This window comes from Typopeltis vanoorti, chromosome 5 (genome assembly GCF_054136105.1).
Source record: "Typopeltis vanoorti isolate ZY-2024b chromosome 5, IOZ_Tvanoo_1.0, whole genome shotgun sequence".
NCBI lineage: Eukaryota > Metazoa > Arthropoda > Arachnida > Uropygi > Thelyphonidae > Typopeltis > Typopeltis vanoorti.
In genome coordinates, this window is record NC_143553.1 from 40,829,017 (window position 1) to 40,842,133 (window position 13,117).

General features: G+C 32.7%; 1 protein-coding gene across 3 annotated transcripts in view; it reads right to left on the reverse strand.

Annotated features, from left to right (window-relative positions):
• Positions 1 to 13,117, reverse strand: part of Gpat4 (Glycerol-3-phosphate acyltransferase 4) — a 470,968-nt gene that overhangs the window by 406,289 nt on the left and 51,562 nt on the right. For all 3 annotated transcript variants that reach the window (XR_016548355.1, XM_090393085.1, XM_090393086.1), the window contains exon 3: positions 10,787 to 10,929. Coding sequence is in view for 2 of the 3 variants with exons in the window: in XM_090393085.1 (XP_090249211.1) it covers positions 10,787 to 10,929 (143 nt within the window). In the remaining variant the exon portion in view is untranslated. The remainder of the gene's footprint in view (positions 1 to 10,786; positions 10,930 to 13,117) is intronic.

Below are 13,117 nucleotides of genomic sequence, written 5' to 3' on the forward strand. Positions count from 1 at the left end.
TAAGCAAACAAAGTTTGCATGTGAAGTAACTTCGCATCTGGGCAACTCTTATTAGAAGCTAATGACTTCACTCCACTTGCCTTAGTATCCCATAATGCAAAGAACATATTCTTACGAGTTGCCTAGTCATGAATTTTTGGCATCTTTAATTTATAGTATAACGAAGGGGAAAAACTTTCAACATCTGTCTCTAATCTACGGTATTTTAGCAATAAGGTGTGACACCTTTTGGCTACTTGTATATGGAAATATGACTTCTGCATTACTTCAACCTCGGCATCACTTCTGGGTCTAGCTCCCACTGATGAGACCTCAATCAAGGTCAAAGCAGTCTGGATAGTGACCCCTTTCCATGATGCATAGCATTATACATGTCTGTAAGGATATGTGCTTTGCATTATGGAATACTAAGGCAAGTGATGTGATGTGAAATCATTAGCCTCTATATACGAATTGCCCAGTCATGAAGTTACTTCATGTGCAAACTTTGTTTACTTACAGTTGAATAAAGGATTAAACCAAGAATATAATTTCTTGGCCTCTTTAATTTATAGTATAACCAAGTGGAAAAACTTTCAACATAAATACACAAAGCATGAAGCATAAAATGAACATTGATACCAACATAGCTGCACATTACAACCAGTTTATGCCTCCATATCATGTGATCTTACAGTACATTTTTACTTTCAACATTTGCTTAAAACTCTAGATATTTGTCATATCAATGAAACTTGGAAAAAAAAATCTGTTAAATTTAGTCATTTTTAACATATTACTTAATATGTTTGCCACTCCAGTAATGCAATTTGAAAAAATACCCATATGGTTACACATTATTTGAGAAATGCTAACCATGCAGGTATTTTTAAACATAACATACTCTGATAAAGATATCCTATTCTTTCTTTGTACAATTGAATGATGAAAATTAAACGTCACAATTATTACTTGCCAGTTTAGTCTAAAATTTGAAGAGGTGTAAGGGAATTAATTTAAGGTGGAAAGATTATTTCGGGGAGAAAAAGGAAACTTATACATTACAATTCAATTAATATGAAAGTAGGTAACTTCTTAAGTATCCTTCAATCTATGCAGTTATAAAATTTAAGACTTACTACATTCTGCACTACTTAAATCTAGTAAATATAAAAAGTGCCATGCGAGTATGTATACAGTGTCATCTACCTAATTGGAACTCATTTATCCACCAATGAAGACTCTTGCTCAGACTTCCTGTCTCTGTCCATAACTGTTGTAGAGTATATTCTTTGAATACAAGGTTAATGAATAGTTAGGTCATGGAGCAACAGATCTATAGCATGTAAAAACAAAGACCAAAATGCACTGCATCCACAATGGAGAAAATAAGGCCTAACTATTTAATAGAAAAAATAGAACTACTCTCTTATACATCAAGAGAAAACTAGAGATAAAGAATATCAATGGCTACCCTTTGTTAAAATAATTTTTAATATATGATTCCCCTAATCACTTTTGCTTTTTCAGCACTATCACCAATGATGCTCAATAGCAAAATTATGCAATAACAAATAACATTCTTAAAACAAAATTACTTTAAAACATGTCAAAAAAATATTCCATTATTTTACACAATTAAAATATTTTTTAAAAATTTGCATCATGATTTAATTACAAATGCTTTTTATCTTTATTACTCAATAATTTTCTCTTTTCCTCAATTAAAAAGCTTTTAATTGAGGAATTAAACCTTTAAATTTGCTATTCTTGTGAGGGATCCCCTACTTAAAAATATCCCACATTCTACTGGATAAATAATAAATTTATACTGAACATGAATTACCCAAAACATATATACTGAGAATTTAACAAAATTTATTGCATTTTGTAACATGTTTAACTTCTCCAATGACTTTTACAGACATAGCTGCCACATACACTGGTTTCATCCTGCAAAGCAGGAAAATTGGCAATTTAAAGATGTAATACACTGGTCTCATAGCCTTAGTTGCTTTTGCCATTAATCCTAATCAGCCAGCCACATACCTTGTAAATGCATGCATATGAAAAGCTCTTCCAAAAAACAGTGCTTTTAATAAAATTATCATTTAATTTTTTCACACTGCTAGACAGAAATATGGAATAACTGCAACTAATCCAGATTAGCTGCCACAGCAAAATACAATCACTATACTCTTAAGTAACAAGAACTGAAGAAACAAAACATTAATATTTTGCATTCCCTCCCTATTTGTTTCTATATGGAAGCTGGAAAAAATATCAATTTTTCATTGTTTAGGTGATTGTGGTTTATGGTTTTTTTTTTTTTCAAGTTTGTGGAGTAACAATATTTAATGCTATAGTCTTGTAATAATTCCTAAGGATAGTTATAACAGATTTGTAATAGTTGTTTTTTTTAAAAAGGGGAAAAAAAAAAAAGCAATGTACACTTTCACAAGTTTTATATGAAAATTATTATTACATGACACTTCCTAGTAATCCAAGGACTCCTCGCAGGAGGGCACTCTACTCCACACATCACACCACTTAATTCTCCCACTGCATACAACTACCATCATTCAGGATGAAGCCTGATGGAAAGCAACCAAGAGGTAGACTACAGATGTGTTGGGAGAATAATATCCAAAAAGACAGCTGAGAAGGGAATCCAGAACTGAAATGAAAGAGCTCAAGACAAAGGAATGGAAGAAGTTTGTATATGCCTGTCAATGTATCGACTTACATCAACCATGTCTCTTCTTCAGCTAGCTGAACCTCTAAGGTTCTTTGCTGCATATACAAACTTCTTCCATTCCTTTGTCTTGAGCTCTTTCATTTCAGTTCTGGATTCCCATCTCAGCTGTCTTTTTGGATATTATTCTCCCAACACATCTGCAGTCTACCTCTTCGTTGCTTTCAATCAGGCTTCATCTTGAATAATTGTTTAGTCATTCTCTCTTCACCTATTCTTTCCACATCCAAGCCATCTCAATCTGCTTGCTTGCTTGAATCTCATCAACTAGAAGTGGGATCTATAGTTCATATAGTCTTGATTATGTCATCTTCTTCATTCACCTTGTGTTATCTCTTACAGGTCCATAGATTTTTTGAAGATTATATTTTCAAAGATCTGCAATGCTTTTGCATTTTGGTCTGTTATGCTCCACGTTTCTGCTCAATATAAGACAACAGGTCTAACGACTGTCTTGCATATTTCTGTTTTAACCCTGCTTGATAGAATGTTTCTGCTTGTTTGAATTTTGGAAGATAATAAATGATGTAATGAATGATCTATTATAGGCATGTATTCTAGCTTTTATTTCTAATTTTGTTATCTGAAGTAATCAATTCAGAAAATCTCTCAAGTTGATGCTCAGAGGAGAAAGCACATGTCTAGAGATAATAATTAACTAACCTTATTTAGCTATTAATAAATTTAGTTTAATCCTTTATCCAAGTGTAAGCAAACAAAGTTTGCAACTAAAGTATCTTCAGGACTGAGGCAACTCGTGGTAAAGGTGGACCAAGCTCTCATCACTACTTGTCTTAGTATTCTCCCATAATGCAAAGCACATCACCTTGCAGACATGTATAATATTATGCATTAAGGGAAGGGTCGCTATCCAGACCGGTTTCGACCTTCACTGAGGTCTCGTCAGCGGGAGCCAGACTGAGAGGTGGTGATACTAAGGTGGAAGTAATGGAGAAGTCATATTTACCTATACAAGTTGCCAAAAGGTGTCTCACCTTATTATTAAATTACTCTGGATTTAGAGAAAGATGTAGGAAGTTTTTTCCGCTTGGTTAGACTATAATAAATTTAGTTTAATCTTTTATCCAAGCGTAAGCAAACAAAGTTTGCAACTGAAGTATCTTCAGGACTGAGGCAACTCGTGGTAAAGGTGGACCAAGCTCTCACTACTTGTCTTAGTGTCTCCCCCATAATGCAAAACATCTCTCCTTGGGGAGATGTATAATGCTTCCCTTAATACTATGCATTAAGGGAAGTTCAAAGTTTACATAATCAGTGATTTGGCTAGTTTTTAAATCAGTGGATTTAAAAACTAGCCAAATCTTAATAAATACAGTTATGTGAAACTTCAAAAAAATTGAAAAATAATTCTTAGACTTCTTGCCCAGCAGCCAAAGTTGCATTTTTATGGATCAGAAATCCAGCTCTTAGTTCCATACATTAAAATTGGTTTGAACACCATCTTGTATACTTTCAGCGTTTTGTCTCATTTATCTATTCCTTATCAATTTCTGACATACACTCTCAGGTGGAGATGTAAAGGATACTATGACACTACAATATGAAAAAGTAACATCATTACTAATTTCCTATCCACAATTTTCCTCCAAATTAATCTGTTATTCAAGATTATTATCAGGTCTTATATTTCTTTCTTCTAAAGCACTGTATCAATTACGTATTAATCCAATTAGATCTGGTCTTTTTCTGCCATCCTGGAAAATAACACTTGTTTTGTTAACCTTTCTTCTCTCCATTCTGTTTAAGTGGCCATGCCATTTGAGATTAGCTCTGCTACCACATTCCTCAATGATTACAATGTCATGTTCTTTCATAATAGCTCCATTTTTAATAGGATACTACTACTACTGAATGATACTCTCCTAGTCTTTCTCAGAATTTCTCATATATGTGATCTCCAATCTTTTATCAAGTGTTTTTCTAATTCAGCTATCAGATCCATAAATTAAAACTGGCTTAAACACTATCTTGTATACTTCTGGTTTAGTGTTTTATCTAATTTCTCTCTTATTCTATATAAATTTATAGAACTGGCTCCCCACCATACCCACTTTGCTTATTCTATTGTTTATTTCCAAATTTAATTTGCCATCTTCAGTAAGAATTGCCTAAATAGCCAAAATATTTTACTGTTCTATAGAATGTTCATTCAGAATGCAGTTGATGTTTTCAAATGTTTCTGCCTATTTGCATGGTCTTTTTTATTGCTTTTTTATTGGAATATTTATTATTTTTTATTATATTATTATTTTAATATTTTTCCATGATATTTTTGATTGGCAAATTTATTACAGAAGTTAGTCAGTTTGTCCGGGAATCCTGCAGACTCTCACTGGATTTATTTAGAAGTATAATATCATTTGCGTAATGTAAAGAGCTTGGTTGAATACCACTATCAGGTTGAATACCACTTTCTTTTACAATGCGATTCATATAGATCAGTGGTTCTCAACCTTTTTCTGCTTGTGTACCCCTTTTAAACCCATTTCTATAAATTGTACCCCTTGTTTTTAAAACAGCTATTTTTAAATACTGACACTTTTATTCAGTGCCTATCTTAATGTAAAATAGTAGAAGTAATGTAATGAGTAGGGAAAGAAAAATAACTACACTAAAAGTACAAACCACAGATTTAATTTTACAATATTCATAACACAGAAATAAGTATAGCTTCATGTTAAATATTGTTAATGATGATCAAGTATTTAACAAACTTTTGATTTATTATTATTAATAATATTTGTGTTATCTGGAAAGTCTGTAATAATTGACATACAGATCACTAGCCGAATGAAATATTGTTGGCGAGATCGTTGGCTTGCTTTGATGCACTTAGTTTCTTGAAATCAGGCTCAAAAGATGCAAGATAGAGTCTTAAATCCAGACTTGCATTAAGCTTGTTGTGGTACTTATTTTTTATGAAGGTGTAAGAAGAAAAAGTTCTCTCCATTAGTTCAGTATTAGTAAACTGCAAGAGGGTTTGAAGTGTCTCCATTAGCAGTGATTGAAACTTAACATTTATTGTTCCATAACTAATGTTTTACATTTTGTTTACTTTAATTGTTTTTCTGCCATTACTGCCTATTTTTTGGTTACCCTGAATGGCCCAGCACGTACCCCCCCGGGAGTACGTGTACCACCGGTTGGGAACTGATGATATAGATGATGAATAACAATGGAAATAATCTGCACCCTTAATTTAACATAGCAAAGTATCTTCCTGTATCTCCTTCAATTCTGACTGCTGACTTACAACTCAAATATAAACCATGCACTTCTCGATATAATGTCACATTTACACTATATAACTGTAGCATTCTGGATAGCTTTTCCCTTGACACGTCTTTTCCAGATTGACAAAACTTAAATATAGATCCTTGTTATATTCTCATGAATTTTCGACAATTTGTCTCCACATAAAAATCTGATCCTGACAACCTAAATATGGCCTGAATCCAGCTTGTTCTCCAAGCTTCCCTTCTGCAATTTTTCTTAACCGTTTCTCAAATATACTTACCTAAATCTTACCAGGAGCATCCAGTAGAAAAATTCCTCTAATTCTCTCATTCAATTTAATTATTATTATATGACACCTACAAGAAGTCCAAGGACTCATCATAGGAGGGCACACTATCCATTACAACTAGCCATCTCCCTAACTTAATTCTCCAACTACACAACACTACTACCATCAACGCACAGCACCATCTACCACCCATGGCTACCACTAGAATGTTTTTTGTCAGTAAATTGTGTGTTCTCATGGCCAATTTTCCTGTACAAGATAAAAAAAAAAAAAAGTTTCTGGGAGAAAAAAAACCCTGGTGGCTCCATATGAGATCAGCTAACTCACCTTCAATTGAGAAAGCCCATATAGAGATACCTCTCATCATGATGAGAATCAACCTTGGTTCTTTTCCAAATGAAAGGTGCAATGTACCATCATTCTTCCAATTACACTATGGAGGTGCCTTGAGTTCGACACTCTGTCCAGACCTGAATTATGTAGCATACCTGCTACAAAACCTTTTTCATATTTGAGCATTTCTGGTTGAATATCATTTAGTCTGGCTGCCTTCTACATTTTAGGTTTTTGGTGGCCTTTTTCTATCCTCAAGTACTGATGTATACTTCTGATTGCATTCCTTTTAAATGTTTTCTACTACTGTGCTGTTACTACCCATTTCATTTGGCAATCTTTCAAAGTGGTTACTCCAAATCTAGAATATCTTTACCTTCAGTTTTCACATTACCTTTATCATGTCTGACTTCTTTCACTGTACTCTTTCCTCCATTTCTAAGTTTCAATAGCCTCCAGAATATTTTGCCAGATTACTGATATTTATTTTCTATGTTCTTACCAAAGTCTTCCCATGACTTATTTAGCCAGTTTTACACAGTGCTTCCAAATCTATTTGAAATACATTCACTTATATTTCAATAATGAAAATAGAAAATGATCATTAGAAACCTGAAATGCTTAAACAGTGGCAGAAAAAAAAATGTTACATAGAATACATGTATAATTCAGAAAGTTCTCATCAAAAAACATTATAGATGTTTGGGGTAAAACTTTTATATACTCTTACTCCAAAAATCAAAATATAAATTAAAACAAAGAGGCATTTATTACTGAGCTTCACACAAAAGATCTATATAAGCATTCTTGAGAAAAGGATAAGAAAGAATGATGAAGGATAAAACTGGTCTCAAGCCAATAAAGGCTTGTGATACCAATATTTTAAGACAACTGAGAAATCACTAGTGTATAACAATCTTTGTTTTTTTAACCTTGAAAAAGCACAGTTTTCAGCATTCTCAAAACATTAAAATTACGTACTACAAGATATAGCTTATATTTAAATTGTAAATCAGCAGATGGAATTGCAGAATATACAGGAAGATGATGTCTTGATATTAAATCAGAATTAAGAAGGCTGAACACTATTGTCATTGTTATTCATAATCAACACGGATCACATTAAAGAAAGTGATATAAACCTGAAATCAAATTTGGAGATATTGAGCTCAATTCTTTATTTTATAGATGATGTTATAATTATAAATTACCTGGAAATACATTTGAAATACATTCACTTATATTTCAATAATGAAAATAGAAAATGATCATTAGAAACCTGAAATGCTTAAACAGTGGCAGAAAAAAAAATGTTACATAGAATACATGTATAATTCAGAAAGTTCTCATCAAAAAACATTATAGATGTTTGGGGTAAAAGATGTTTGATATGAAAATCAACAATAAAAAGCTTTACTGAAAGTGAGCAACAGAAAGTATATTTATATTTACTGCTTATATGTAAATATGGAGTGCTTAAAGGTCAAAGCTGGATGACTAGGAGGAGAGTTACATGTATTTTTAAGGAATATGAAGAACCAACCAGGATTACTGACCAATCCTTACTTCTCATGCTGCACACCATTAGTAGGTATCTACCTGGATACTGAATGAATAAGGATGGACTGGCAATTTAGAATTTAACTGACAAAACTGTATTCTGTATTGGCTTAAGATAAACATAATGATGCAACATAATGCCATTTCATGCTGGTCGGAGCACTGCCCAGTTTAACAAGGCCCCTTGTTTTTCTCAGGGTACCAGGGCAAACAGCAAGCTACTGGAATATATTGCAACTTAGTATCAGCAGAGTTCGGGATTGGCACTATCAACATAAGAATCACCAACAGAAAAGAAACGGAATTAACAGAACAACTGGATAAGTACCAGATCGAAATAATAAGTGTGACCAAAAATTGAAGGCAAACAGGTGAGATTTTTCTAAGTAACAAATACCTAGTTATATTTAAGCAGCAACTATCAGGGAAAAGAGGGAGTAGCTATAGTACTTAACAAAATATGAGAATAATATTCATGAATGATAAACAATATCAAGTAGATATTGTTTATCATTATCTACCACAAAAAGTTTTACTAAAGAAGTGGAGGAATTTTTTCAAGGCATTAAAGAAGGCAGCTGCCACAAAAGGAAAAGTTGGTCCTTGTTATAGATCTAAAACAACAGAATAGGAAATGACGATACACGTTTTAGGAAAATCAAGAGAAAAGTGCAAAACTAATAATGACTAAGTACCTACTGGATTTCTGTTTCAGGACACAGACTAGTTATGACTAACACCATGATCCAACATAAAGATAGGCACAAATTACAAGGAGAGAAGATGCAAGAAATAAAGTCTCAATGACTATGTTATAACTGATAGTGATATCTTCATGCCAGACACAATAGTACACAGAGGATTTGAAACAGGAAGTGATCATTTAGTTTTGAGCAAGATAAAAATGGAACATTATACAGAGCAATACACAGTCTATATTAAAGTTGTAAGTCAGCAGTTAGAATTGAAAGAAATATAGTGTGATGGTTTGATGTAAAATCAGTAGCAAGAAGGGGGGGATACATGCTATCTCCACTCTTATTCATCATCTATAGGGATCACATTATGAAGGAAAAACAGTATAAAACCTGATATCAAAATTGGATATGTTAAGCTCAGCTCTTTACTTTATGCAAATGTTATACTTCTAAATAAACCCAGTACAAGTCAGAGGAATCCCTGACTAAATTGACTAACTGCTGTAATAAATTTGGTATGATAATCGACAATAAACGAAGAACAATGAAAATGAGCAGAAATACTGAAAACAACTGCATCCTGAACAAAGCCTATAGAAAACATTTTGGCTCTTTAGGCACAAGTTTTAGTGAAGATGCAAATTAAATATAGAAATAGACAACAGTAGCAGCAAAGATGGTAGAATGCAAAGTAAACTGAATAACTTCATATGCAATAAGAGAGAAATTACTTAAACACTAAACTAGATGTATACAAGGTGTGCTCAAACCAATTTTATCCTATGGTTCTGAGAGCTGGATTAGAAATAAAACACTTGATCACAGACTGGAGATCACAGTTATGAGAGTTCTGCAATGGCAGTATCGTATTAAAAATGAGGATATTAAGAAAGAACATGACACTGGACTGGACTCTTAGAGATAATTTCAGGTGGTATGGTCATTTAGATAGAATGGGAAAGGAAAAGTTAGCAAAATAATTTTTTTGTCTGGATGACAAGAAAAAAGAGCCAGAGGAAGACGAAGATCCACCTGGATTGATGAAGTAAGATATGGATATTGATGAAGTAAGATTTGTCTTAGAATCAAATATAAGATCTGATAATAATAGAGTCTTCATGGATAACAGATTAATTTGGAGGAAATTTTCAATAGGAAGTTAGTAATGATGTAATATTTTCATGTAATACTAACAAATATCCTGTACAACTCAAGGGTACATAGGAGTTTGATGATGTTAATATGTATGGGGAGAGTAAGAAAGCAACGTTTTAGAAGGCACATTATAAAAACAATAAGGCATACAATATATCATTTGGAAGCAGAATGAGGGAACTAATGAAAAACTTAGATAAACCTGATTCATTCATTTTTGAATCATATAGTATGATTCAACTGCCAAATTTGCTTGAAAAAAATCGGGATAATTAGGACATGGGAAAACATATCTTGAACAGACTACAACAATGTATCACTCAATTGCAGTTTGTGCCATGGCTGAAATTTCTATCAAACTAAATGTCTCGGATGAAGCTTTTTGGTCATTTCTGTGAATAACATTTGCATGCAAATGTTTGGCATACTAATGAAAAACTTAGATAAACCTGATTCATTCATTTTTGAATCATATAGTATGATTCAACTGCCAAATTTGCTTGAAAAAAATCAATGAAGCTTTTTTTTACATGATATAAAATGACAATTTTTTTTGAAAATTCTTTAAAGGAGCGTTTGCAATTTATAAAGTACATATTTAACATGTAAACTTCTGCAAAATTTGAGTTCTACCTGAAAACTATTTGCAGTCCTATCATAAGAGATTTTGCAAATGTCTGATTTCACTTCTTCAATAAACAAAACAATAAGCATTTCACATACTAATAAAACAAAAATAATAAAAAAGAAAGAACTAACCTCAACTCCTGCTTTGATAAAATCCATAGCATCAGATATATGAAATTCTTTTTTCAGAGTATTGAAAGAGCAATTCCGAGGAAGATTTCCTTCTCTAACATTAGAAGGTAATGGGAGGAATTGAACAGTTTCTTTACTAATAACTGAGAGAAAAATAAAGACCAATTTAATATAAAGATCATTCATTAACTAGTTACATTTATGAAATATGCAAATAATTGCAACATGCACCTTGATCAGAATCTTGATGGGCAATTCCATTTAAAACATACTGTACATTTCAAATTTTTGCAAAGATGTGATTTCAAACAGCTCATAACTATGGTACTGATCCTTAGAAATACATATTCACAAGAATAAAAAATAAATAATTTTATTATTGAAAATATTTCTTTAACAACTTTGGTTAAATAACTATGGTATATCATAACTGTTAATTAAAAATTACTTAAAACAGTACTTATGCAAAAAATAAAAAATAAAAGTATAATCAAGATATATAGCATGTGTATATCTATTTTTATGCATACCAAGATATATAACGTGTAATCACATGATAGAAATATAACACACTTAAAGTATGATGATGACAGTTATCACTAGGCAGCCAAGAAAAATTACAAAATATTTTGACCAAACCGCATCAAAAAGTAACAAATATTATATGAAAATAAATTTTAGTAAAACAAAACTAATGGTAATAAGAAGAAAAGGAAACAATTCAAATGAAAATAGGAAACGATAACATAGAATAAGTAAAAGAATGTATGAAGAACATAGTATTGGAATGTATGCATAGTCAGAAAGATAAATCAGGTAGGAGTTAGCTGGATGAATAGTTTCATTAAGCAGGAATTGCACACAAAGAAAAGGTTATGGAGGGATTATAAAGAAAGAGGTGATCAGAATTCCCATGGGTAGTATAAAGTGCAGGCAAGAAGGGTGACTGATATGGTAAGGAAGGCCAAAGTTAATTATGACAGAGCTAGCTGACAAGGTCAAAAGAAACCCTGAGGAGTTCTTTTGGTATGTGGCAAGTAAAAGGAGGAATGACTATGGAAGAATGACTTTGAAAAGTGCTGAAGGTGGGGAGGTAACAAAATCAAACCAAATAGTTGAATTACTGAATGAGCATTTTGCAGGAGAGTACCATCTAGGTGTAGACATTGCAATGGCAATTGGTATAGAGGTTCTGCAATGAAAATATTGCAGAACCTCAATACAAACACAGCCATTTGATCAGCCCATGTATTACAAGAATGTGCAAGGAAATTATCAGCTAATCTGACAAAGCTGTTTATTTTAATCCTCAGTAGTGGAAAGGTGCCACTGGAGTGGAAAGAAGCAATATAGTCCAAATGCATAAAGGATGTTCCAGGACAGAAGTAGCAAATTATAGACCAATCAGCATCTTAGGATTGGTTAAAGTATTGGAGAAATTGGGAAAGACAGAATTCAGGACTGGGTGGATAGGAATAGGGTACTCTATAAGGGACAACACAGTTTTGTCAAGGGTAGTGTCTTACCCTAATAATCTGCTTACTTTTTATAATCAAGTGACAATGGAGTTAGATAAGGGAACTGGCTACTCAGTGATATTGCTATACTTTGCAAAAGCATCTGACAAGATTCCACATAGAACACTATTGCATAAATTAGAAAAAATAGGAATAGATATAAATCTGGTGATTTAGATTAGAGGGTGGCTGATAAGCAGATATCAAAGTGGTTTATGGAGGAGTTGAGTTCAAGAGAAGCATCAGTACTTGGTCCACTGGTCACTTGCCTTCTCCTGGACTCAACTCCTTACTTGGCTCAGTACTTGGTCCTCTGTTTAATTTTTATATTGATATAGGAAATGATTTTACAGGAAATATTCAGTTGTTTGTTGGCAATGCTAAACTGGAAAGAGCAATGGTAAATGAAGATGATGCAGAGATCTCCTGCAGGAAAACAAACTAGTAGCATGGACAAAGGTAAATGGCTACCAGTTTAATGTGAACAAGTGTAAAGTAATGCGCTTTGTCTAATCTTTAAAAAGGCACCTGTGGCATAACTATAAACAACAAATTACACAATAGCCACAGTAACTAACTTTAATGAAAGTACAGATATTTCATACTGAAAATAAAGTACAATATCAGGGTGTGTATAGAAACATGCAAATCAAAAACAGGAACACAAGGTACATACAACAATTGGTTTACCAATTAAAAAATGGGTGAGGTAAAAATTAATATTAATAAACAATATTTTTATTATTATGTGACATCTCTCTAAGGAGGTCCAAAGATTCATCGAGGGAGGGGACCCACTTTACAACTCTCAGTC